At 47.9% G+C, this 24,692-nt stretch overlaps 10 protein-coding genes across 10 annotated transcripts; 5 read left to right on the top strand and 5 right to left on the bottom strand.

Annotated features, from left to right (window-relative positions):
• Positions 1–1,228: 1,228 nt before the first annotated feature.
• Positions 1,229–2,175, bottom strand: TrAFT101_006449 (uncharacterized protein; the record flags this gene model as incomplete). The annotated part of the gene is made up of 2 exons (XM_024904702.2): positions 1,229–1,535; positions 1,610–2,175. The coding sequence occupies 2 exons, from the start codon at positions 2,173–2,175 to the stop codon at positions 1,229–1,231; spliced, it is 873 nt and encodes a 290-aa protein (XP_024754710.1).
• A 1,784-nt stretch (positions 2,176–3,959) lies between these two features.
• Positions 3,960–4,676, top strand: IPP1 (Inorganic pyrophosphatase; the record flags this gene model as incomplete). Its single annotated transcript, XM_024910418.2, has 3 exons — positions 3,960–4,001; positions 4,134–4,253; positions 4,314–4,676. 3 exons carry the CDS (start codon positions 3,960–3,962, stop codon positions 4,674–4,676), a joined length of 525 nt encoding a protein of 174 aa, XP_024754709.2.
• A 948-nt stretch (positions 4,677–5,624) lies between these two features.
• TrAFT101_006447 (uncharacterized protein) lies at positions 5,625–7,046 on the bottom strand (the record flags this gene model as incomplete). Its single annotated transcript, XM_024901525.2, has 1 exon — positions 5,625–7,046. One exon carries the CDS (start codon positions 7,044–7,046, stop codon positions 5,625–5,627), a length of 1,422 nt encoding a protein of 473 aa, XP_024754708.2.
• A 795-nt stretch (positions 7,047–7,841) lies between these two features.
• Positions 7,842–9,440, top strand: TrAFT101_006446 (uncharacterized protein). The gene is made up of 5 exons (XM_024902910.2): positions 7,842–7,982; positions 8,032–8,327; positions 8,377–8,611; positions 8,667–9,126; positions 9,193–9,440. The coding sequence occupies exons 1-5, from the start codon at positions 7,892–7,894 to the stop codon at positions 9,422–9,424; spliced, it is 1,314 nt and encodes a 437-aa protein (XP_024754707.2). The 5' UTR covers positions 7,842–7,891; the 3' UTR covers positions 9,425–9,440.
• A 254-nt stretch (positions 9,441–9,694) lies between these two features.
• Positions 9,695–12,490, top strand: TrAFT101_006445 (uncharacterized protein; the record flags this gene model as incomplete). Its single annotated transcript, XM_024905660.2, has 1 exon — positions 9,695–12,490. The coding sequence occupies one exon, from the start codon at positions 9,695–9,697 to the stop codon at positions 12,488–12,490; it is 2,796 nt and encodes a 931-aa protein (XP_024754706.2).
• Positions 12,491–12,559: 69 nt separating this feature from the next.
• Positions 12,560–14,242, bottom strand: TrAFT101_006444 (uncharacterized protein; the record flags this gene model as incomplete). The annotated part of the gene is made up of 3 exons (XM_066127772.1): positions 12,560–13,600; positions 13,675–14,088; positions 14,153–14,242. 3 exons carry the CDS (start codon positions 14,240–14,242, stop codon positions 12,635–12,637), a joined length of 1,470 nt encoding a protein of 489 aa, XP_065983885.1. The 3' UTR covers positions 12,560–12,634.
• A 655-nt stretch (positions 14,243–14,897) lies between these two features.
• Positions 14,898–19,794, bottom strand: TrAFT101_006442 (uncharacterized protein). Its single transcript, XM_066127771.1, has 3 exons — positions 19,661–19,794; positions 19,250–19,586; positions 14,898–19,191 (listed from the first exon to the last, which is right to left on the bottom strand). The coding sequence occupies exons 1-3, from the start codon at positions 19,738–19,740 to the stop codon at positions 17,317–17,319; spliced, it is 2,292 nt and encodes a 763-aa protein (XP_065983884.1). The 5' UTR covers positions 19,741–19,794; the 3' UTR covers positions 14,898–17,316.
• On the top strand, positions 15,057–17,195 carry TrAFT101_006443 (uncharacterized protein; the record flags this gene model as incomplete). The annotated part of the gene is made up of 1 exon (XM_024901527.2): positions 15,057–17,195. One exon carries the CDS (start codon positions 15,057–15,059, stop codon positions 17,193–17,195), a length of 2,139 nt encoding a protein of 712 aa, XP_024754704.2.
• A 1,967-nt stretch (positions 19,795–21,761) lies between the features above and the next one.
• Positions 21,762–24,414, bottom strand: TrAFT101_006440 (uncharacterized protein). The gene is made up of 3 exons (XM_024907147.2): positions 23,588–24,414; positions 23,403–23,537; positions 21,762–23,354 (listed from the first exon to the last, which is right to left on the bottom strand). The coding sequence occupies exons 1-3, from the start codon at positions 24,302–24,304 to the stop codon at positions 22,590–22,592; spliced, it is 1,617 nt and encodes a 538-aa protein (XP_024754701.2). The 5' UTR covers positions 24,305–24,414; the 3' UTR covers positions 21,762–22,589.
• TrAFT101_006441 (uncharacterized protein) lies at positions 21,813–22,510 on the top strand. The gene has a single exon (XM_024904701.2). It carries the CDS (start codon positions 21,984–21,986, stop codon positions 22,485–22,487), a length of 504 nt encoding a protein of 167 aa, XP_024754702.2. The 5' UTR covers positions 21,813–21,983; the 3' UTR covers positions 22,488–22,510.
• Positions 24,415–24,692: the final 278 nt, after the last annotated feature.

The following is a 24,692-nucleotide window of genomic DNA, read 5'->3' as shown; positions in this document are numbered from 1 at the left end:
ATATGCCCAATTCGTTTCGGAATTTCATTGTAATTATACATACCCTCGAACGCAATATAATTACCGCTCTTCCAGTCTAGAGGTGTTTACCCTTACACAGGCATTCTACGACGTGAAAATTTTTGTAGAATGCCAATCAAATAGAGAATTTACTTTACAAGATAGGAGCGTTACAAGTACGATTGTTAAGTTCTTCGATAATTGTACGTATTGCTCGGAAAAATGTTCGATTTATTCACAGCTAAGTTTGCCGTACCTATAACAAGTTGAAAAGTAGCTACACTATTATAACAGACGTAATCAACGATATATGTATCTTACTATTCTGCGGGTAATTTCCACTTAATCTAGCAAAACCGCTAGGTGTTTCGTCGGTGCATGCCTCCAAAAGCTATTTGCCCGCTTCTGAGCCGTGGTTGGGTATGACATAAATGATCGTATTAGCACTAGTTACCATTACCGTGTTTATTATATACAAGAATGTGGATAACAAAACGCAATGAGCCGTCATGATTTAATTTCCCCCTTTCACATCCAAACCAGTCCTGTGCAGTAATATTAAGGCAGGCAATATTTCAGCTACTCAAGTACAGGCTTTTGTTGTGACACCGGTTATATATTTCCGAAAGAGCCATCTAAGCATATACGTTTCGACATGTGGTAATACATCACCCAATAAGGTACAGTCTATACAGGAGCAAGGTTTGCGAAAACAAGCCACAAACATATTAAGAGACCTACCCATACTCCGCTTTGCTAGTGGCAAAATTAGCAAGCTCACCTAGGAGTCGAGTATGTTTCATGCCTAGTCGACTATAGAGATAGGTTTTGAACATTTGATCAATCGAATGCCTAGTAAAGCTTCATGAATTGAAGGTCGTGGCAGCCATGATCATATGTCAAAACCTTCTGTCCTACCCGACGGCAATTCAGGCAAATCATTAACGTGCCAGCATAAACGCTTTGCATTGCGATTAGGCCCTTTTCATTAGAAAGTCTTGGCTTAGGGTAAAGGCTCAAGACACATTTCTACCCCAAGCAGACATCATATAATTTCCAAAACAAATAAATATTACAAAATTGTACAGGAGTTTAGAAGTTATCTGTACAACCTATTTAAATCCGCAAGAGCCCCTTTCTTTTGCCCTTGGCTTTCTTCTTCTTTTCTTAATTTTCCTCTGAATCCTAGACTCCCTATCCCTAAGGCTAGTTGGCGACTTCTTCAGGCTCACGGCTCGTGTCCACTAGTTTCGCCTCCTTCGTCGCTCAAAGTGGCTCCCTCCTCTACTCTAAGGGCCATCTCTACTTCCCTAGCCTCACGCACACGTTCCTTAATCTGCTGTTCTTTTGTTGCTGAAACAAACACTTTACCTGGCTTCCACCAGAAAACGGGATAACGCCGACGTCCAACATTGTTTATTATAAGCGCCCAGCCAAGCATGATTAGTGAAGAGGCAAGTATAACTGGCAGATAACGCCACGAAAGTGTGACAACTTGCGATTGAACAGCAGCATTGAGTCCAGTTGCGCCGGCGCTAGTCAAAGTAGGCATTTAGTCGCCTAAATCTCACAAAAGAAAGGGCATTCGGAGGGAGAGCAGTAAACTTACGGTGGATGTACAGCTCCGATTAAAACTTGCGCAAGAGCAGATGTTGCCATTGATAAACCACCATTCACGAAGACATTGGCGTGGAAACCACCTTCATCGAGAAAACGGTGGTAGTTTGGATTGAGGACAAAGAGCCTGGTAATGCATGTGCCGACGAGAGCGGATACAAAATGGCCAAGGACGAAGTTTCGGGGTTGTGCAAGAGGTGATTCGATAGCGGAAAACAACAGTACCGCCGAGGCGCCAAATGAGGTAATAATAATTGGTGCGTGATAAACTTCTGAAAACGCTGTATTTGCCGACATAATTGCTTCAATGAGAAGAATACCTCCGAATGAGCCTATCCAAGTAAAAGTGTAAACTTCTAACTTGAGCGGAATGTATTTTAGCCATGAAAAAGGTGGGAAACTTAAAGGCTCATATGGCGGCTGGGCATTTGGTAGCTTGTATCCAGTGAAGCGAGATAGGTAACCAGGCAGGCGACCGCGATAATCTTCACGAAGCGCGCAGTATTCTCCCAATGCATCAATCCTCTTTTTCAGAGTAGGTTTCTCTGATTGTGCCATGGTTTGCGGGTATGCTGTTTGCTGTACACTTAGCAATTGCTTTCTCAGATAGCAGCCAGAGCTGAACCCATTTTCTAGTACTATTGCTATGTTAGTACATCGTTCCATCTTATATCCTCAGCTCGGACTCAGAGAAAGATCACCCCGATCTGTGACATCACTTGGCTTCATGCTACGCCACAATGGCTGGAGCTTCAAGTATCTGAACTTACCCAAAGGTTGGGGGAAAATCCACGACGCATTTAGCTGTTTTAATTCCGTTCCATGTTTTGCAAACACGTATTATTAGACTCAAAGTAACCACTATGGCAAGAAATGGGAACATCAAACATTGACAGCCGGCACCCTCCAAATCAATGTGCCGATATTACCGACCATACCAAATAGTCTCCAAGCCAAAGTTGGTCAAATGCAGGGATAAAGCGGAACATGCTGGATATGGGGACAAGTGAGTTGCACAGCTACCCCTAAGATCAAATTTACTAGATGTAACATTCGATATCATTCTTCCCAGTTTATGGCATCTTTACTAGTCAATTGACAATGCAGAGTACCAAAAGGTTTCAAAATAATTGCCGAAGTTAGCTAGACAATCTACCTCTTTCACCCGCCTCCTCTATTTTCCAAATCGATTAGCCAGAACACCGTGCACCCCTGTTTCATGCAGACGGATATACATCAATAATGATTAATAAGATTCAACTGTGAAGAGCATTAATGTTTATATTACGGGACAGGAATAGAAATGAGGACCTGATGCTTAATCGACTGCTTTCTATATATTCAACATGACTACAGCGTGCTATCAATACCAGCGATGTTAATAGCTCAATGTAATTCGGCTATGTCGGACAAAGTTGGTAATGTTTGTGGCGGCCAGTGAACTTCCGCCGATATATCCGAATTTTCGACGGGCTGTTAGGATGAATTGACAATGTGTCCGCCTGTAACACGTGGACTAGCGAGACGTAGAGGATGCCTAGGAATCTTGGGTTCTAAGAAGTGAGACAAGAGAACAACAGCAAGTGCTCGGGGATCGCGTAGAAAGCCAAATGATGGAAGTGGGAAATTGGATGATATCAAATGCGTAATCTGCGCCTACGAAATTATTTTTCTTGGACACATCCTAGAGAGTGGCGTCACGAAAAATTGGCAAGGATAGATGCCTCACTAATGGACACAATCACTCAGAAGCGGAACTTTATATATATCATGCTATTTGCTTTCTCTGGAGTAGTGTGTCTTTATAGACAAAAGAATCATGGAAATAGCGGTATTATTTGTCCAATTAGCATCAGTTTATTACGCCACCCATGCTTACGCTTTCCAAGCTGATGGAAATATCGGGCGCGTGCTTGAGTCTTTTTCCAAAGGAGAGGGATAGGAAAGCTCAGTTCTGATTCGTCCATACTCGTAGGTTACCTAATCTGATGTCATCAATATAATGTTGTCTACAGCATCCGTTGCTAATAAGTCATGATGTACTAATGAAAGCCTGCAGTTAGATTATCCATGAACTCTTTGAAGTATCACACCCTGAATCTGCTTTTCTCTTTTCTCTTTAGAGAAGTTTACCTAGGTACCCTCTTTGTTCAGCCAATATTTATACTTCCTACCAAATTGTTCCCACTACCCTGTTAACTATGATTTGTCACTACGATACTTTAAACGTTGGCAACCCAAATACATTGGAATATCGTATTTATGTTACACGAAACGGTACCCCTATTTCATCTTTCCATGATATACCTTTGTATTGTGACTCTCGAGAGACGGTCCTCAATATGGTCGTCGAGATACCTCGATGGACAAATAACAAGCTTGAGGTGAGTCGTCCCGAATATAATAAGCTGTTTAGGGCCATTGTTCGGTATTGGCAATTATTTTGGGGAAGAAAGTAAAATATTATCATCGTGATACGAAGTCTCTTTTCTTCTAATAATATTTCGAGCACTAAGATCACCAAAGACGAGGTTTTGAATCCCATCAAGCAAGACAATCAAGGAAACAAGCCTCGATATGTCCGAAACTGCTTCCCTTATAAAGGATATATTTGGAACTATGGAGCCTTGCCTCAAGTCAGTTTATGTTTCTGCAACGTACTCCAAATGTCACTGACATCAGCCTCGCTGGACTAGACATGGGAAGACCCTAATTTTACCCATCCTGACACTGAAGCAAAAGGTGACAACGACCCGCTGGACGTTTGCGAGATTGGAGAAAGAGTTGGGTATCCCGGAGAGGTCAAGCAGGTGAAAGTCCTCGGCATCCTGGCTCTTCTAGATGGCGAGGATACTGACTGGAAGGTTATTGCCATTGATATTAATGACCCTTTGGCATCTGAGTTTAATGACATCGGAGACGTCGAGGTTCACATGCCTGGACTTCTCCAAGCGACAAAAGAGTGGTTTCGGCTTTACAAGGTGCCGGATGGAAAGCCCGCAAACAAATTTTCCTTCAACGGAGAGTACAAGAATAAGGCGTCAGTGCCCCTATTGTAAATCTCAGTTCCATTTTTGTACTAAAATTTCGTCAGCTATGCTCATCGAGTCATCGAGAAATGCTCTCATGCCTGGTGTCACCTTATCTCGACTCAAGGTCATGGAATTGCCGTGTGAGCATTATCACGTAATACAGCATATTTTGGACAAACGCTAATTTTGCAGCACCAATACAACTATAGAGGGATCGCCTGGCTATGTAACTCATATTACTCAGGGTTTAATTCCCGAATTACCTATTCAACAACAGCTATCTCCAGGCTCAATTGAGAGCCCCATAGACAAGTGGTATTTCATCAATGAGGCCCAACTTTAGAAACCCCAAGTCTCTCTTGCTACACAAAGAATGAAAGTTATAATCCTAATTTGTCCACCATGCTTTACATAGTAACAGCAAAGATATAGTATAATGCCAGGCGAGTGAGGTTACACAGATCAAATTAAACAATACTAGTATTCCGCTTAATATTCGATATACCTTTCCGTGTCTTTGCATATTGTCTTTTGTGTAATGAGTTACATTATTGATGAAAAATTATCGAGAGATTGATGGGCTAACCTCAATCCGGGGTTTCAAGCCATATCATTTCCAAGGAATCACGCAAAATTCATATGATCAAATTGCTGGAACAGATAATAGAACTTTCAGACAGTTTCGTGTGGACAACTGCTTTAGCTCAAACAAATAAGGCTTCCCTCTCATTTATCGTCCTCCGTGGGTTGACTTAGCTAGAACATGAACTTTTTTACCTAACGAGCTTCAAAGATGGCGGTTCTGAGCTGTCTATAAGATGAGTAACTCGCAGAGTACATCAGCCGCCATCCAACCGCAATAGACTCTCTCAGAAGAATTCTTTTGCAGCTGAGAGTGAGAAAATAAGACCTTTTTAAGGATTAAGGATATTTATGATTTGCTCATGACCGTAATGTCTTATCTAAGCCTCTTTTTCAGCTGCATATTGGAGATGTGAAACCATCTGTCCAACGCAATCCTCCCATAATGGCAACCAGCATGACAAGAGATACTAACACGCTCGCGGTCCCATAAATGTACGAATGGAATCGGCGAAGACTGTTCAATTCCGCCACCCAAGTGGAGATTGTGGTGATGCACCCACAGAATCCATCTTCTATGCCCTGTAAAACCTGGCACCCAACTATGCTGCCTACGGAGGCGCTGTGAGCAATATCCCATGACATGCCAAGAACTGCAGTACCGAGGATATTGGCCAGGAATGTCCCCAAAGGGAACGATGATAGTCTTCCGTTGAGGTACAACGCGAGATAGAACCTAGCTAGACATCCCACAGGAGAGAACACAAGCGCAAAGATTACCTTGCCACGCCAATTTAAGTCTGGTGGCATAATAGATAATAAAATAGCACCAGCCCAGCCGCCCCATGCAAGAATGACGACGACCCTGTCCAAGAACTTTCGAACAAAACGGAATGGGAGAGAAGGAATATATTTCTCCGTTCCAATAGCCAAATGTGCGCCAATATGTAGTGCTGATAATGTCAAACAGACCGTAGTGATAATGACTGCTAGCATTGCTAGGAAGGAGTAACCTCCAGATCGGTCTGTAGTGGGCAATTCGAATTCATTGTTTGATAGAGCCAGCAATACATCTCTTATGAAAGTTGAAAAGCTTGTAAAGCTGCCGCAAAATCCAGTTGTCAATCCAATATACAGTGGGATTGTTTTCTTGGTTGACAGGTGTGCTTTCTTCGCCGCGATGAGATCAATAACAGTCATGGAAGAACTCGAGCCACTTTCTTCATCTACCTCTGCTCTTCTTGCCTGAGCTAATTGTTCGTCGTATGTTGGAGTTCCCCATTCATGCCGGAAGAGCATGCGGTCTTCCGCAAGAAAACCCATGATGAGACTTCCTCCGAAGTTTGCCCAGATTGTGGTAAACAAAACTGGGGTGTTAGGATAGAATGTTAGTGCTGTCAGTCCAATCCGGGCAAGTGTCCCCAGAATGGAAAATAATATCAGATATGACAGCGTGTATATTTGCGTGGCTAACCGGGACACGCGGTTTCCCTTCTCCTTTTCTTCTTTATCCTGGTTATTTGCACTCGTAGCCGTGGGTATGCTACTTCTCCTAAGTTGCTCGTTGTGCCTTTTCCATTCTTGTTGGCGGCTTCTTGTTTCCTCCAAGTCGTGGTGCCGATAAATTGCATTTTCCTCAGTATTCTCGACCGGACTCGTCACTGCCAGCTCGTCTAGATTGACCCAGGCCTCAGGAATGTCGTACTGTTGTTCATTTGGTGACTCATTCTCAATCCGACTCTCACCTGGGTTACTTATTCTTTTGATTGAGGTTATATAGTTTCTAAACCAGTTATGAAGAGATTGCAGAGCCATTCTTTTTAGTCGGAAGGGATGTCATGGAGTCCGCTATGAGTTGAATTGAATCGAACAGACGTGCTGGACAAAATTCTAAAACAGTTCTTATAGCGTAAATGCTCGGCCGGTTTGTTCAATCGGGAATTCAGAGTTTCGTTTAATTTATTAGCCTTCGAATTCTGTGTTGTGAAACAGAAGTAGTAGTGAAACAGGCGGCCAAAAATAAGTAAAGGCGGTTTTTTCGTATGTGGGACTAACGATGACTTGATTTGCAGAATCCAAGCACCGCAGATAAACCCGGAAAAAAGTAGGAATGGGGGCTAACTTGTTTCCGCGGGGGGCTCTACATGCCGTTGCTTGGTCTCTCGATCTTTGAATTCGGTGCCTTCTCGGCCAGGTTAGGATGCTGCAAAGCAGCAGCCCTCAGTTTGAGCGAACAATTCAGTAACCGAAGGCGGGCATGCTAGACTTGGGAAAAAGAGAGAGACCCACCTCTTTTTCGTCCCTCTTACATACTGTAATTCGGAACTTACCTGTACCTAGTCCAGAAGGAAATGCCTAAGGTTTAACTGCAACAAGCTTCCCATACCCGGTATATCCGAGGCTACTGGCTAGTTATTACAAGCCTGTATATTTCTGTTCTGGCGGTGGTAAGGGGATTTCCTTTTACGCAATGGTTTAGCGAGGTGGAATTTAACTACATCGGATATGGCGGATATACTGCAGCATTGGCCAGAAGCCGTGACGTTTTATTGTAGTCATATAATGCCTTGTGATTTTCAACCTGTTAACTAACTGACCAAACCAACGAATTATTCCGATATCCAAACACGAAACCACCCACTTCAATTTACGCAAGTACAATGGCCGCCATGATTGAATCGATCAAGGCAGCAGAACGACTTGACTCCCGGGGAAAGCCAACTGTGCAAGTAGCAGTTACCACATCTCATGGTACGTGATTCAATGATGCCGAACAAGTGATCGCAACTGACACTACCAGGTACCTTTTACTCCCTTGTTCCCTCGGGCGCATCAACTGGAAAACATGAAGCTTTGGAACTTAGAGATGGCGATATATCACGATACGCCGGGATGGGCACCACTCAAGCTGTCGCTCACATTGAGACCTTACTGGCACCAGCCCTGGTTGAGCGTAAACTTGATCCAAAGACGCAGTTGAAGGAAATCGATAGTTTTATGAAACAACTAGATGGTACTGCTGATAAGTCTAGGCTCGGAGCAAATGCTATCCTCGGAATTAGTATGGCCTGCGCCAGGGCAGGCGCTGCGGCCAAGGTATGTTGTTCAAATCCTCTTTTCGATCAATGCTTACATTTACGGGTAGGATGTCCCATTATATGAGTTCATACGACAGGAAGCTGGAATTGAAGGCCCGTATGTTGTTCCAGTTCCTTTCCTCAATGTTTTGAACGGGGGAGTTCACTCTGGAAATACCATGGCGTTCCAAGAACTCATGATTGCCCCAACTGAAGCCAAATCTTTTGCGGAGGGGATTCGGTTAGCTGTAGAGGTCTACTCTGCACTCAAAGCAATTATTGCGGATCGTTTTGGTGCTCCTGGTGAGACAACAAAATACATACATACTAGAACAAACGTGACTAATGTATTACCTAGCAACTGGTATTGGTGATGAGGGCGGGTTTGCACCTCCCATCTCGTCCTTAGAGGATGGACTTGACCTGATTACAGCGGCCGTTGAAAAGGCAGGGCATACAGGTCGTATCAAATTTGCTTGTGACCCTGCATCTTCGGAGTTTTTCGATAAGGAAACAGGGTTATATGACCTTTCTTTTAAAGACAAAACATCGAGTGACACTCGTACCTCGAAAGAGATGCAACAGTTATACAAAGCTATTATTGGAAAATACTCACTTGTTTTACTTGAGGACCCTTTTGCGGAAGACGACTGGCCAAGTTGGACGGAATTCAATCGCGACTGTAACATTGAACTTGTCGGGGACGACCTGATTTGCACGAATGTGGAGCGTATAAAACTTGCGTTTGAGAAAAAAGCATGCAATGCAGTATTATTGAAACTCAATCAAATTGGTACAGTATCAGAAGCCATAGATGCGTACGTCATACAAACCATTCATATCTCATGTCGAAATTAAACAGGCAGCTAATGAAATAATTACAGCGCTAAATATGCTATCAAATTGGGATGGAGTGTTTTCGTGTCACATAGGTCTGGGGAGACAACAGATGATTTTATTGCTGACCTTGCAGTAGGGCTGGGCACAGGTCACATCAAATCAGGTGCTCCAGCTAGAGGGGAAAGGGTTAGCAAATATAATCGACTGCTTGATATTGAAGCTAACTTAAAAGAGCAAAAAAAGAATGTAATTTATGCCGGTTTAAATTTTAATTGAGAGTACTCTTATTTACATAGATGATATACTACTACTTTATCAATAAAGCTTGGGATATTTTAAATGCTCGGGCTTTCGGTATTCCGAATTAACTGCAAGTACTAATAACCAGCACCGCAAATAAATGCCTTAAAAAAAAGGTTTCCAGCTATTCAAGTATTTTTAATATATAACTAGAGAGTTCATTAACTTTCAAGATATCTAAAGTATTCCCTATATAGTTTATCTTATTGCTTTAAATACTCCCCCCCCCCCCCCCCCCCGCCCGACATGGACCACTCAACCCCTCCAGTCTCGGTTCTTCCACCGACTTTTGAGCAGCATCACGATGGTTTTGGGGTTCAATGTGTGCAACCCAGGCTTTCATGGAGGTTCTCATACCCGAACGGACAGATCCGTAATTGGAAACAGACTGCATACGATATTGCGATTTCCTATAATAACACAGAAGCCGGCCAAGTCTTCCACATAGAGGGCGAAGACAGTGTTCTTGTACCGTGGCCAAACTCCGAGCCTCTCGACTCACGAGCGCGCCGTTTTGTGCGCGTCAGGTGCTACGGCAAGTATTCTCTATCTGATGGGCGTGGTAGTGAGTTTCACCATGAGTCCATAACTGAATGGTCGACGTCGTCTCTTTTGGAGATCGCATTACTGAGGAACAGCGACTGGAGAGGGCGTATGATCAGCGTGTCAGAGCCGTGGCCACTGAGCCCGGATCATTCAGCCCGCCCGCTATGCTTCTACAAGCGATTTCATCTTTCCTTAAAAGACGGAACTATTGAGAGAGGTCGGCTATATGCTACGAGCCATGGCGTGTATATCGTACGAATCAACGGCAAAAAAGTCGGCGACCACTGTTTGGCCCCGGGCTTCCAAAGCTACCAAAAGAGACTGCACTACCAAATTTACGACGCCAAAGATCTTTTGGTGACGCCTGGCTGGAACAAGATCGAGGTAGATGTGGCTGCTGGTTGGTTTGCCTCTGCTACCAGTTGGGCCAGGAAACGATTCATCTACGGCCAGAAACTCGGTGTCCTGGCGCAGCTAGAGATTTGGGTGGCAGGCTCCACCTCGCCGATTTTGGTGAGCACCGACCCGAGCTGGGGCGTCATGAACACACCCCTGGTTAGCAGTGAAATATTGGATGGTGAAATCTTCGACCAAAGTCTAAGTATGAGCTCAAATCTGGACAACGCCAAGTTCTCGGTCCGAGAATCGCCTATTCCGGTCAGCAGGCTCGTGTCTCCGGAAGCCCCGCCGGTCAGGGTGGTGGAGAGGCTCAAACCAAAAGACATGTTCAAATCGCGGTCCAGAAACGCTGTTATTATGGATTTTGGTCAAAATATTGCCGGTCGCATTTGCGTTAGAAGAATCCAGAAAATCGCTGGCTCTCAAATCACGTTTCGTCATGCGGAAGTCATCCAAGATGGGGAGATTATATGTCGTCCTTTGCGAACAGCTAAAGCCAGGGACATAATAATATGCGATGGCCGGGAGCTCCTTGACTGGCATCCGCACCACACGTTCCACGGGTTCAGATACGTCGAGATCGCGGGTTGGGGCCCCGATGACCAGGACTGCCCTCTCACCAAAGCTTGTATTGTCGCTGAAGTGATACATACCGATATGCTGCGGACGGGTTGGTTTTCATGCTCCAACGACGATGTTAATCGACTACATACAAATTCTCTCCGTAGTATCAAGAGCAATTTTCTCAGTGTGCCCACCGAGTGTCCCTCAAGAGATGAGCGCTTCGGCTGGACAGGAGACCTGAATATTATTGCACCTACTGCCAACTTCTTGTATGACACGGCTGGCATGTTGAGGAACTGGTTGCAAGATCTATACCTCGATCAGATGGAGGAGAGCGAATACTGGCGCCAAGGCGTGGTGCCCTTGTTTATCCCCAATTCTTTACTAAGAAACGGCGACGGGGGGCACGGATGGGATCCGATGCCCAATGGCGTTTGGGGTGACGCTGCCATCATGGTTCCCTGGAGACTTTACCGTATGTCTGGCGATATTAGTTTCCTCTCGGAGCAGTATGATAGCATGGTTCAGTACCTGGAAAATGGTGTGATCCGAGGTCAGGATGGACTCTGGGATCCTGATCAGTGGCAATTTGGTGACTGGCTGGACCCAAGAGCGCCTCGTAACGATTCTGGTAGGGGTACCACGGATGGTACGTTTGTTGCCGATTGTTTCCTCATTGCTTCCACCCAGATCGCTGCAGAGGTGGCGGCGATGCTGGACAAGCCGGTAGACTCGACTCGGTTCAGAGACACCGCCCTGCGTCTAATTCATTCGTGGCGGAAAAAGTATCTGACGGCGGCTGGCTTCGTGGTTCCAGATACTGCAACGGCTCTCTCACTCGCCCTGTCGTTTGATCTCCTCCCGGAATCTGGAGGTAACTCAACGGCGGCACAGGCTGCGGCTCGTCTCTTCCGACTGGTACGTCTGAATGACTTTAAGATTACCACTGGATATGTGGGGAGTGCTCTTCTTTCTCGCGCGCTCACCCAGTCTGGTGGCGTCGAGCTGGCCTACGCCATGCTCTTCCAGAAGAAATGTCCTTCATTTCTGTACCCCATTACGATGGGAGCTACCACAACGTGGGAGCGCTGGGACAGCATGCTCCCCGACGGGACTGTCAATCCCGGTTCAATGACCAGTTTCAATCATCATGCTCTCGGGAGTATTGCAAATTGGATGCACGCTGATATAGGTGGCCTCGAAGCGATTGAGCCCGGCTGGAAGGTGTTCAGAGTGAAGCCGCGGCCCAATAAAGAGCTAACCTGGGCAAATACCGTGTTCGAATCAAGGTACGGCCGGATTGAGCTAAGGTGGACATTGAACAGAGGCTTTTTCCGCATGAGACTCCGGGTGCCCCCAAATTCTACCGCCGTCGTCAGCCTTCCCGGTGACGGCGGGCCATCTGAGCTGGGGAAAGAGGAAGGCAAAGAGCAGAGAGTTGGGTCGGGAGAATACGACTTAGGGTGTCGGTTTGCGCAGACACAGTGGCCGCCAAAAGGACTGCTACCACCATGGGGGAGGGCAGAGTTCTAGGTAAATCGTTGAGAATAAAGAGATGCCATCGAAAACCAGTGCAATCGATCCCGTCAAGCATCAAGATATGAACTGTTTAAATTTTTACTTTGTAATTAGCTCTGACAGCATTGATAGCTCATGGAGGAAGTAATCCTAGACCCCTCAACATTCTTTATGCTCTATGTCCACCTTCGTCTCTTCATGGACTTGTTCAGCGACCACCTCACGCTTTTCCTTGTCGAACAGCCTGTCAACCTCCTCAAGGCTGAGCCCACGAGTTTCTACCCACACGAAAATAACAAAAACAACCATCAAAACATCGAAACAGCCATTCACCATGTAGAATTTCCATCCAATAGCCTGAAGACCGAAAGGTACGGCCATAGTCACCAAAAGACCGCAGCACTTTGTGGCGAGGGTGTAGATCCCCATACCGACCCCTCTAATCTCAAAAGACAAAATTTCGGGGGGATAGAGGACCGTGAGCGGCGTGATGCCCCAGTTGTACGCGGCGTTATACAAGAATATGACAGCAATGGTTGCATATATACCCGAAGTATTGGTCGATTCTCCGTACAGTTTCGTGAACGCGCCAAAAATGAAGATGAAGGCGGTCTGCAGTGTCAAACTAGCAGAGCAAAGTTGCCTCCGGCCCAGCAAATCCGTATACCAGGATGACACGACGGCAATGACCAAGCTCCACGATGTGAGAATGACGTTGATTTGAAGTTGTGTATTTGGACTCTGAATACCGGCGTTCTGGAGCATTTCGCCAAAGTAAAATGTGATGATGTTTGTTCCTGGGAGCATGACAATGGCCGAGAAAGTCGTCGTGATCAACAAGCGCTTCCGGCTAGACTTCTTCCAGACCGCCTGCATCAGGCCCAGGCTGTGCTCCTTTTCAAAGTTGATTGTGTCCGCAATCTCACGATACTGGACCTGCACGTCGTCAGCGTCACCGCCGTTAACGATGCCGAGAATCTCCAATGCTTCCTCGTGTCGGTCATGGCTAATGAGCCAACGAGGTGACTCAGGGACGAATAGCAAAACAAGAAAGCAGACGAGGCTCGGAGCCGCCTGCAGAAGACTTGGAATGCGCCAGGCATACGTTGAATCGAGTTTCTGTGTCTGCAGCGGATAGAAGTTAGTTCATCAGCTCGTTGTATTGACAATATGCCCTCTGGCCCAAAGATTCGACGCACCCCGAAGCAGATGCCTGCTGCGATAAGTGTGCCTATGCCCCAGCAAGAGTAGTACATGCCGAGAGCGAAGGCTCGATATTTGACGGGGGTTGTCTCGGCAACTAGGGTCGGCGCCGTTGTCTGGGCCAGCCCCATACCCGCGCCGACGACGCACCGCCCGGCGATGAACATTGCGATATTCTGAGCGGTGCCCTGGATGACGCCGCCGATGAGAGTCACCAGCGCAGACCAAAATACGCACTCGCGGCGGCCTCTCCAATCCGCCAGGAATCCTGCTAGAGGTGAGATAGCAGCACCACCGACATATGAGATGGCCGTATTGAGCGATTTTGTCGTGGTGGTGAGGGTAAAGTAACTGTTGTAAGAGGGCATCACATTGAGACTACCCATGAGCGAGCTGTCGTAGCCGACGAGCTAAATTTCGCTGATGGTTAGCCGCGCCTGGTAACTGCCGCGTGTGGCAAGGTGAAGGGCATACCACAGAGTCCACTGATGACACTGCAATGAGACACGCTATGAGCCACTTTTGGTGTCTTGGAATGAAGCGCGAAATTTTTCGATGAGCCATGTTCTGTTATTCGTCGTATTGGAGCCTTTGGTATAATTGGAGATGAGTGTCAGTCGAGGTCAAGCGATGGTTCTGACCGAGAAACCTCCTATATTTAGTTCTTCTGCCTCTCCTGGCTCGAGCGTAACGGGAGAGGTGTCAATACAACCCATTCGCTAATCTTGCTGTGTCGTGCAATGGCCAAATGAAGCCATATCCCGAAAAGAGGGCGGGTGTGTGTGGATCCCTCCTCTCCCCCATGGGGTAAAAGGAATCATTTCCACGTGCGTGTTGACCCCCAGATTGCTGTGTAAGGAAAAGCTTAGCCGGGCCCCGCATTGAGGCGTTGCACGTTGAGGCGCGAGCCCTATACTATATTAAATGGGTCAGTGGTGCGTCTTGGCCTCGGAGAGAATGTTGAACCCCGAGTTTCCCGACCTATCTGGACTCTTCATTGGACGGCGAGACTGAAGCTGACTGCAGCTTCGAATGCGGGAAAACGGTGTCTGAGAACGGGGTGGAGCACTGAGGCTCGGGCTCGGGGCTCGAGACACGGGTTCCGGATTGCGGTCGCACATTGGGGATTACCCTAGCAGGAAAAGAATACGACGAGAGAATACGACGAGATTTTGATACATTTGCACACATGCGCAAATATTTTTTGCATGTGTCAGTATAATTACGGCTTGAAGCTATTGCAAAGCCGCAACCGGCGCTCCTCATTGAAGCTCTTACGATAATTGAGCGCTTCTACACCATAGCCGCATCTTACGACTCGGTGGCTTCGCTCCCTTTTGTTTCATCATTTGTCAACCGTATACACTCAGGAAAAACCATGTCGTCTATACCCGATGACTATCTGCATCGAATCTATGCCGGCGTTCTCGGGAAGCTAGTGGGCGTGTACCTGGGGCGGCCATTCGAAAACTGGACGTATCAAGAAATCCAGGACAAGCTCGGAGACATTCGCTACTATGTACATGACAAGCTAGATCTACCACTTGTTGTAATTGACGATGACGTTTCAGGCACCTTTACCTTCGTCCGCGCGCTTGAAGAGCACGGTGCCTCTGCAGACCTCTCACCCGAGGATGTCGGCAAGACTTGGCTGAATAACGTCGTGGAGCGCCGCTCTGTCTTCTGGTGGGGAGGTAACGGCATCTCGACCGAGCACACAGCATTCCTCAACCTGAAAAATGGCTTCACCGCCCCCGCAAGCGGTGCGTTTACGACGAATGGTCGCACTCTGGCAGAACAGATTGGCGCCCAAATCTTTATCGACGGCTGGGCTATGGTCGCTCCGGGAAATCCGGCCCTGGCGGCGCGGCTCGCTGAGGCAGCTGCACGAGTGAGCCACGATGGCGAAGCGGTACATGCGGCTAAGTTGTGGGCGGCCATGGAGGCGGAAGCGTTCCTGTCCAGCGACGTCAACCATCTCCTTAATGCCGGTCTGGCGTTTGTTCCAGCTGAATCAATTATCGCGCGTATGATTGCCGACGTCAGGCGCTGGGTGCAAGAGGACGGCGACTGGAGGCAAACGCGACAGCGGGTCGAAGATAATTATGGCTATGACAAGTACTTGGGTATTTGCCACGTTATCCCCAACCATGCCATCATGATCATGACTCTACTATACGCAGGCCACGACTTTCATGAGGCCATGCATGTCATCAATACCTGTGGTTGGGATACCGATTGCAACGCGGGGAATGTTGCGTGCCTGGTTGCTCTAATGCACGGCCTAGCCGCATTTCAAGGCGGCCCTGACTGGCTGGGCCCTTTGGCCGATCGCGCAATCATCTCCAGCGCCGACGGTGGCTACTCGATAAACAACGCAGCGCGCATAGCGTACGATATAGCTAATCTAGGCTATCGCTTGTCCGGCAACCCGACACTCCAACCACCAAAGGATGGCGCTCAGTTTCACTTCTCTCTTTCTGGTAGCGTTCAGGGCTTCCAGGCGACGATGCATCCCCAGTCTCCTTTGGATGTGGTCCGCATCAGCCAAGGCCAAGACAGTGGAGTCGATAGCCTTTGTATTCACATCAAGAACCTGACAGACACGAGCAACCCTGTGGAAGTAATGACTGCGACCTTCACGCCGCTCGATATCCTCCAAGTTGATCGAAACTACGACATCATGGCCTCGCCTCTGGTGTACCCAGGCCAACGGGTCAAAGCAGAACTTCGTGCAGGTGACAGCAACACTACGGTCTCGACTGTGTGTCTGAGGATCAAGGCATATGATGAAAACGACATTTTGACAACTGTGGATAGTCAGCCTATAAACATAAAGTCCGGGCAACAGAATAGCCTGCAGTGGACCATCCCCGACAGCCTTCAGAACTGGCCCATCCAGCAGATCGGCATCGCGATCAGCCCCGCTAAAGGCTCTCCGAACCTTGATGGTGCCATATTTCTTCACAGCATGCGATGGAACGGCGTGCCTCGAATGACACTGAAACGGCCCGCGAACAAGAGTAGATGCCAGAGTTTCTGGAGCCGTGCCTGGGTCAGTTCCGTGGACAAGGTGCACACAGACATGGGGCCGTCATTCTTCATCGCTCAAGACCGAGGCGAGGGCCTCTTGAGCCAAGGTGCCAGAGACTGGGCCGACTATACTGTAATGGTATCGAATTTTGTGGTCAATTTTGGCGGGTCAATGGGCGTTGCCGCTCGGGTCCAGGGACTTAACCGCTATTACGGGCTCATGTTGACCAAAGACAAGCGGGTGGCGTTGGTCAAGGCTGCGGACAATGAGAGGATAGAGTTGATGAGCATGCCTTTTGTATGGGAGGAGAATCGCAAGTACCAATTGCGCCTACGCGTGCAAGGCAGCAAGATCGAAGGACAAGTCGGCCAGGTGGGATTAGTAGCACTAGACGAGGACTATGTAGGAGGCGCAGTGGGCTTTGTGGTGACGGACGGCTCACTATCGGCCGATAGCATCGCTGTTTGTCCAGTAGAGAGTTGAAAGAAAAAAAAAATAAATAAATTTGATATGTTCAATTGTTCCATAACAAACTGTTGAAAATCACTCGCTTCCGCTGTGGCACCTCATGATGTTATATGTGATTGCCCTGGCGAATCTGCATCTAGAGTATGCCCCAGAGGTGGTTATTGTACTCTTGCATCGCCTCCGCAGGATCTATCATATTGACGTACGGGTCTTCCTGAAAGCCTTGGTGCAGCTCATGTAGGATGTTGGTCCAGTCTGAATGGGGGTCTTGGAGATCTTGGAGGCTACCTGCGCCGGGGGGCTGCACGGAAACCCCAAAGCTGGGGTTGGAGCTACTGTCTGCCAGATCGATACTTGTAGTGAGGTGATGCTCGGTTTCATCGGCGTCTTGACACATCGGAGGGATTGAAGTGGTCCCAAATGCACTGAAGCGCGAGGCAGGGGTCTCTTTGACAAGGACTGTAGATTGAGTGGTAGATTCGCACATTGTGGGCGCTGTTGCCGAGACTCGAGTTTGTGGAGAGACACCTGGTAGAGAGTTATTGTGATGCCGGAATCGGCTGCCTCCAGAGACATTACACTCATTCGGAGGACTATATCCTTGACGGGCGCGAATTTGTTGGGCGCGGTCCATGAGTCGATGAACGGGCTTCCAAAGCATCCCTTTCTTTGAGCGACTATCGCGAGGCCACCGCTCACGAACTCTATCCATCACCAGCCACGCACGAGGGGATAGGTCGTCGGTAGGATGGACGCAGAGATAGGCCAGCACAAAGACAACGGCGTGCCACTGGACGTGTGTCATGAACAGCCACCGCCACCTTGCAGCCCTATGTCCTGTTTCTAACGAGTCTGCTAGTTCCAGCATCTCGACGGACCTTTCAAAGGCTACGTGTCGGAGATTGAGGGGAGCAGCACCGTCGATATCGTCTTGCGGATGGAGCGGATTGCTCACAGCAAGCCACATTTTGGAGAGCATCAACCGTGCCCACGCAGCTGAGACCCAGTCAAAGGGTTTGGTAATGTCGCAACGGTTTATGTAGCGTTCATAAAAGCGTTTCTCTATCGTCTCGACCAAGTCACATTTCTCAGCCGTGGACAATGCCGGCTCCTGGCTCCCGACAGGGCCATGGTAGTTGAGCTTGCTGATGGCGACCGCAACCTCGAAGCGCAGGAGACAAAATGTCATATCGGTGATTCCCTGGCGTTCTGGTGGCGCAATGGTGGCTTCGGGAGAAAGATCGTCATCGTTGATGTTGAGCGGGAATCTGGTGTCGTAATTTTGGGCGTAAATTGATGGGTCGCACCCGTGATCTTCAGCGGCGCGGATGTCGAGCACGCAAATGTGCCACCACAGACGACGTCTCCACTCTGTCTCGTATGGCGAGAGCTGAAACTTTGTGCCGTCGCGATGCAATCCCACAGCTTGCGCGTTGCGAATCACCACGCCGAGTAGGCTGGAGACGAGGCGGGAGTCGTCGTGTCGACGAAGGCAGAGCAAGAACAATACCAAGGCTGCGAGGATCCCTAGGTTTTGCGACTCCAAGAAGCGGGCTCTGGACAGCGACTGCTCTGTCGCATACCGATATCGCGAGAGCAATACGTGCCGTTCTTCCCTCAACAGCTTCTGGCAGTCTGCATCGCTTAGACTAGTCAATGCGGCATAACAGACGGAAAACACGACTGCTTCCGTCATGCGGTCTAGTGACGATCCGTCTAGAAGCGGCAGCACCTCAGTGACGGTTCTTCGCATCGTTGGGCGGTGGAAAATGTGAACGACGGGGTCGACGTTTTCTTGGAACACGTCAAAAATGGTCAAAAAATCCGAAGAGCTCGGGTAGAGAGACCGTAGTGACTGTGAGGTGGCAGACGGGCTGAAGATGGGAAAGTCACGGCTGTTGTGTGAGAGGCGAGAGCTTGGCGTCGCCGCACTACCTTGGTCTTGATGGTCTTGGTCGTCAGTTTCTTGCTCTGACGAAGAGCCGTCCAAGATGTCGCGCATTTCATCAATCTGAAGCGCCCGGTCAGTGAGTCCGCAGTCCAGCGATGGGCAGGACATCGAAGCTTACCTCTCTGGACATGCTTGCCCAGAAATGATTGCTGATGTACCGGCTACGGTCGTGATCAAGCATTAACCGAGCAGGCTCCTCTGCATTGGCCGGCACATTGTCAACATGAGTTGTCGGTGAAGGACCGAAAGGGCTGATTTGCTGGCTTCTCGTTTCTTCATCTTGACGTACTCTTTCCTCGGAGCAGTTGCCCTCATCGCCATTGTCGTCGGCTTTACCCTGAGACGCCAGCTGTGCAATCTCGGTGGACTGCAGTCGGCGCTGGAGCCTCCGTAGCGATTTCAGTAGCTCCTCGTCTCTTCGTCTGGTGGCTTTTTCACGCCTCACCGGGGTGCGCCTAGATGTGGGAAAGATGCATTCGCTTCCAGCCTTGACACAGTTGGAGCACGGATGGTGATGGTTGCATCGCACCTTGCGGCGGCTGCACTCTGTACAGCTACGATGATGAATCCGAGGCAGATGTCGCGAGGGCGAAACGCCAGAGGAGCCATGGGCTTCTGGAGCTTCTGCAGGTCGCGGCAAGATTGGCGGTCCCTGGTAGAACTTGTGGGATGCACGGTCGCTGACGCCTTGATCCATGCTGGCTAGCTCCCTTACTGGCTGGCTACAGAGAGGCTAGAGTTTGTGTACTCTCTTCACACCTTTATGCAGCAGTGAGCCGCAATCCGGTCCCCTAATGCCTGCTGCCGTGTCTGTGCAGCCCTCAGTTCCCAACAGATGAGAAGACCACGAGGCAAAGTGAGGCGCCGGGGTTGACCTATGCTTGGCTTAGCAGTGGCTTACGGCCCCTGTATTAATCCGCATCCACCCCGCTGGTCCGGTCCAAAACGCCCCAAGACACACCATTACCTTATAGCTTTCCACAAAAATCTACCTGTATACTGCTTCTTCCCCGGTTGCCTTGCTCATTACCATTGCAATCTCTTCCAGGCTATACAGCCGTCTAGCACCATAGATTACTTTACCATTATAGGCGTCAGGCTTCGCAAGGATGGACCCTATAAACTGACCTGTATCGGCTCCAGCATCAACAACTGGAATCCTTGTCTTGAGAGAAATATGCAGGGCTATGACATAGACGATGGTCCTATCACTGGCCCTCTTTGGAGCTGTTACGGTCATGTAATTCTTCATGAAAGACCCTGATGAATAAAATGCGCTCTTGATTGGTAGGTTTCAGATATAGTTTTCCGCTTGAGCTTTTGCGTCAAACATGGTGACACTTGTATACTTTCCTACTGGTATAATACTGACAGAGAGCAGTGTGCTGAAAATAATATACTGCACTCCTTTCTTCAATGAAACATCGGCGACATTCCTGGCTGACTGAAACTCAACTTTAAGAGCATCAGCACCAAAGTCTAGGACAGTGATAAGGAATACGGTGTGCGCATCCCTCAAGGCTTCATCCAGCGGACGACGGTCCGAGATATCCCCCTGTATCACTTGAATATTCTTCGCCTTTAGTTGCTGTATGATCCTTCCGAATTTGGATCATGAGTAGCGGCACGAGGTTTATATTTCAGCGAAAGCTCTGTCTCATTGAGGACGTAGTCGATAACAGCACTGCCTTGCTCGCCGGTAGCTCTAAAGAAGGTGAAATTTAAGATATATTGGTTGCTAAGCATCCATTTAAAAGCTGCTTAACATCGTCGGAGCTCATGTAAGTTCATGAAACTGAATGCCTTTCCTCAGTAGACTGTATAGCCATTAGTTGTTGGGGGAGTAGCCTGACAGCTAGGTTCGTATCTTGTGCTTAACTCCGCAATCTCAATTCCGCACCCTAATATACACTGTTTACACTACAGTCGATAGACAGCAATTACAATTTTACTATATAAAATCCCTATTGTGTAAAAAGAATACTAGAATTTGTAGTTATTAGATGTCTGGGAAGGAAGTTCAAGTCTGGTTATAAAAATAGTACATGCGGCCACTTGCTAGGTCCGATGCTGGTTTGCAAGGTAGGAACCGTTGGACAAGGCTTCGTGTTCTTGCACTCTGCTACCAACCACCTGCTAAAGCAACCTTAATAGCAGCGTCTATTACATTTCCCTCTGATTGCCTGCCACTAAATCCTTCTTAGCTATATTTTTATTCCTCTCAAGATTATTCTGACTAACACCAATTCTTTTAACTATTGGCGACTCTAAACCCCAATCCCAAGCGCCAGATCTACCGTGCCTAATTATTCGCGAGCTAATCTATAAACGTCATCTGACGTGGGACAGCAGTGCAATATATCCTTGACGTATCGTTCAACTTTCCATCTGCGGTTAGCGGCGCGAGCTCAGGCCCCGAGCTCTCGTCCAAGTTTCCATATTCAGAAATCACTGCGAACATGATCGCGAGCTTTGCTTTCAAGGCTACTTTCAGTAAGCTGGAAATGTTTTGGACTGGCGTGATGGAGGTACACTTCACCTATATAAGTGAGGTAAATTTCCGTCAAAGAAGGTGAATTTTTGGCCCAGCACCATTCCACTCTGTCAACTCAGCAAACTAAAGTTTAATTGTGTGATATTATTGACTTTTAATTATTTTGCTTTTAGCTCAAGAAACGCTGGAAAAATTGAGTGCCAAATATCCAAGCTCACCACCTATCACAAAACCTAAGTTTACCCAGAGTTAGACTAAGAGCCCTCAGCATACGCCTACCTTCAACCCCCTCAAGCACTTCAACTACTTCCACGAAGTTTCTATACTGGTGTTCGGGACTTCTTCCATCATCTTAACCATGTCATCCTCCAACTCCAACCCTCGCATAGTTATCACGACGCACGACGCAGCAGGAACCGCAATCTTTGGCTCCGATAGTGAGGTGCCCCTGTTCCGCCCCATGGGGCCGATGGGTTCATCCTTTGCAGTATTTGATGTGCGCAACTCGATACCGGTCAACAACATGGAGCCCGCACAAAACTACCCAAATACGATACCTCGCTGCCCGCCTAACGGCGCCATATTCTGCATCAGCAACATCGCGCCTCACTTCAGTGTTCCGATGCACCGAACGCTGAGCCTGGATTATGGGGTCGTGATTAGCGGCGAGATAGTCATGAAGCTCGATAGTGGGGAGGAGAGAACTGTTAAAGCGGGAGAGTTCCTCATCCAAGGAGGTGTGAATCACCAGTGGATTAACAGGACGGATGAGGCATGCCGAATTTGCTTTGTGACGCTAAGTGCAGAGAAAATCAAGTTGGCGGATGGGACGGAGCTGAATGAAATTGCCACCAAGAAATGAGATGTCAAAGATAATTGTATATCGAGTCACACAAGGATGTTGGTCCATCTTTTGTAGTTAGATATGGGTATTTTTGTATCTAGGCAGAGTGGGTTTGGTACATCAAATGATACTCTTGTCGCCGAGAAGATCTTTCATTCCAGTACATTCGCGAATCTTTTCAAACACCTTCCACGCGCGCTCTTTTTGAGCCACACTTGTCGCAGATGTTTCGGCCTTGACCACACGGGTCGGCCAAAGAAGTAGGTACCCGCCGATGGCGCGACAGCGAGGTGGGCCGTCTTTGCAGTCATGGAGTAGGCCCATGTGATTAACATCCCCGAAGGACTGAGGAACGGTAGCGAGGAACTCATCAGCTAGCCACTGAACCGTAGAAATGCACTCTGCAATTGTATTGCTTAGCGTCTGCCTATCGACCTCTTCTAGATCTGGGGTTTCCAGAGCAGCTTTGGAGCATTGCAGCAGTTGTTGCAGAAAGACGATTCGCGCTGTCCTGTGATAGTTCCACTCGTAGGCCATCCATACATCCGAATGCAGTTGGATAGTCTCCGTGATGCCACGTGCTGCTGGAGAAAGATCTGGTCGTTCTGATACGGTAAAGGTGGTAAAAGACCACTGTGATGTCTGCCGCCAACTCACTGCTTCCTGGTCTGATGAATGCAACTCCTTGATCATGTCGACAACGGTCGACGCTGGTAGCCTATTTGCAATAATAAGGCCTAACAAAGTCCGCGCCCGCTTGCAGGTCCCGCCGATGTCGTCGGCATTCTTCTCGAGGCGGACGGAGGGCTCGCTGTCATTCAACTCCTTGAGCAAGTATGATGTCTCGGGGATCTGCTGCATGTCATACGTTAATCGATGCTTTTGCTTCGCGATGTTAGTGAGGAAAGGCCAATAGGAAACTTAAGTCCTCACAATTCGATGTTGTGCAAGTCGAAAGAGACTCCAGCCGCGCGAGTTGTAGACCAGATCACTGCCACGCAAACGAAGGATTTGTGCCATTCCTTGGACATGAGATCCTTTGCTAACTTTGTTGGGTGTATATAATGTCTAGAAATATCAGTGAAGAACTGTATGCATATGTCAAATCATATATTTACCTCGAAAATATCTAGCACAACCACTGTCATTAGATCATAATCATCTGGCTCTTTGCCTGGTGTAGAGAGCGACTCTCCCAAAGCGCTGAGTGCCATACCATAGCACTGAAAAGCCTTGCTTGCAAGCGCGTTGCTTTCTTGGTTTTTCGAGATGTCTGCAAATGCTGCCGCTTGCACAGCCCAGCGTAGCGCATACCGGCCCTCGACGTTGACCTCATTAAACATGCAAGGCAAATGCTCAAGGAAGCCGGGACAAGACGTCTGATTGCAGGGATAAAGGACATATCTATCTATGAATTGATCTATAGCCTGTTGTTCCAATGGCGGTTGTAATCGCGCTGGCGGTCCTTTCAGCCAAGGCTGGGGATTGCGCAACGTGATACCCGAAGCTTCCTTCAGTGTGAGTGATGAGGGTTCCGCGCTCGGCCCCGAAACAGAATGCCGTCGTCGAGAAGCTGAGCTTGCATAAATGAAATTGCTTCGCTTCTGCGGGGAAGAATGCGAGGAGTCCTTGTAACTTGATGGAAACACCATTTGTTTTGCGCGCGAGTACTCGATCACCTTTTCTGTCTCGTAGCGAAATATGAGTGAAGATTCATCGCGATAACCCTCACAAACCTCGTTGCGTTGGATACAGCGCTGGCAAGATGGCCGTCCCTCATCGCAACGGACACGACGCTGCCGGCAGCGCAGACATCCACGGCTAAGGCGCCCCATGTAAATAAAATAGTCGGAGATTATAACAGAAAGGTGGCTGCTGTTAATATGGAAGTAAAAGATAAGATTGAACTGTGGCTACATTGCACAAGTTGTTGGGGAAATTTCATAGCACCTACTAGTACTATTAGGTGCAAGTTATATTTAACCAAGTGTAAAAATTATTCATGTCCGTACACTAGCTGTAATAAGAAAACTTTCAGGAACAACGATTGACCGAAAGATTAATCAGAGGAGGATCACGCTTTTAATATACCTTAATAAATTACCTTTCGTAATCCAATATTGTATTACTGTACTAAATGTCAGTCTTGCCGAAAACTAAAATAACCCTTTCTCCTGTTTAAAAGCATAATATCTTTATTAACTAATAACCGCAGTATAAATT

This window comes from Trichoderma asperellum, chromosome 4, assembly GCF_020647865.1.
Source record: "Trichoderma asperellum chromosome 4, complete sequence".
NCBI classification, from domain to species: Eukaryota; Fungi; Ascomycota; class Sordariomycetes; order Hypocreales; family Hypocreaceae; genus Trichoderma; species Trichoderma asperellum.
The sequence above is the reverse complement of the archived record's forward strand: the minus strand, read 5'-3'. Positions and strand labels throughout refer to the sequence as shown.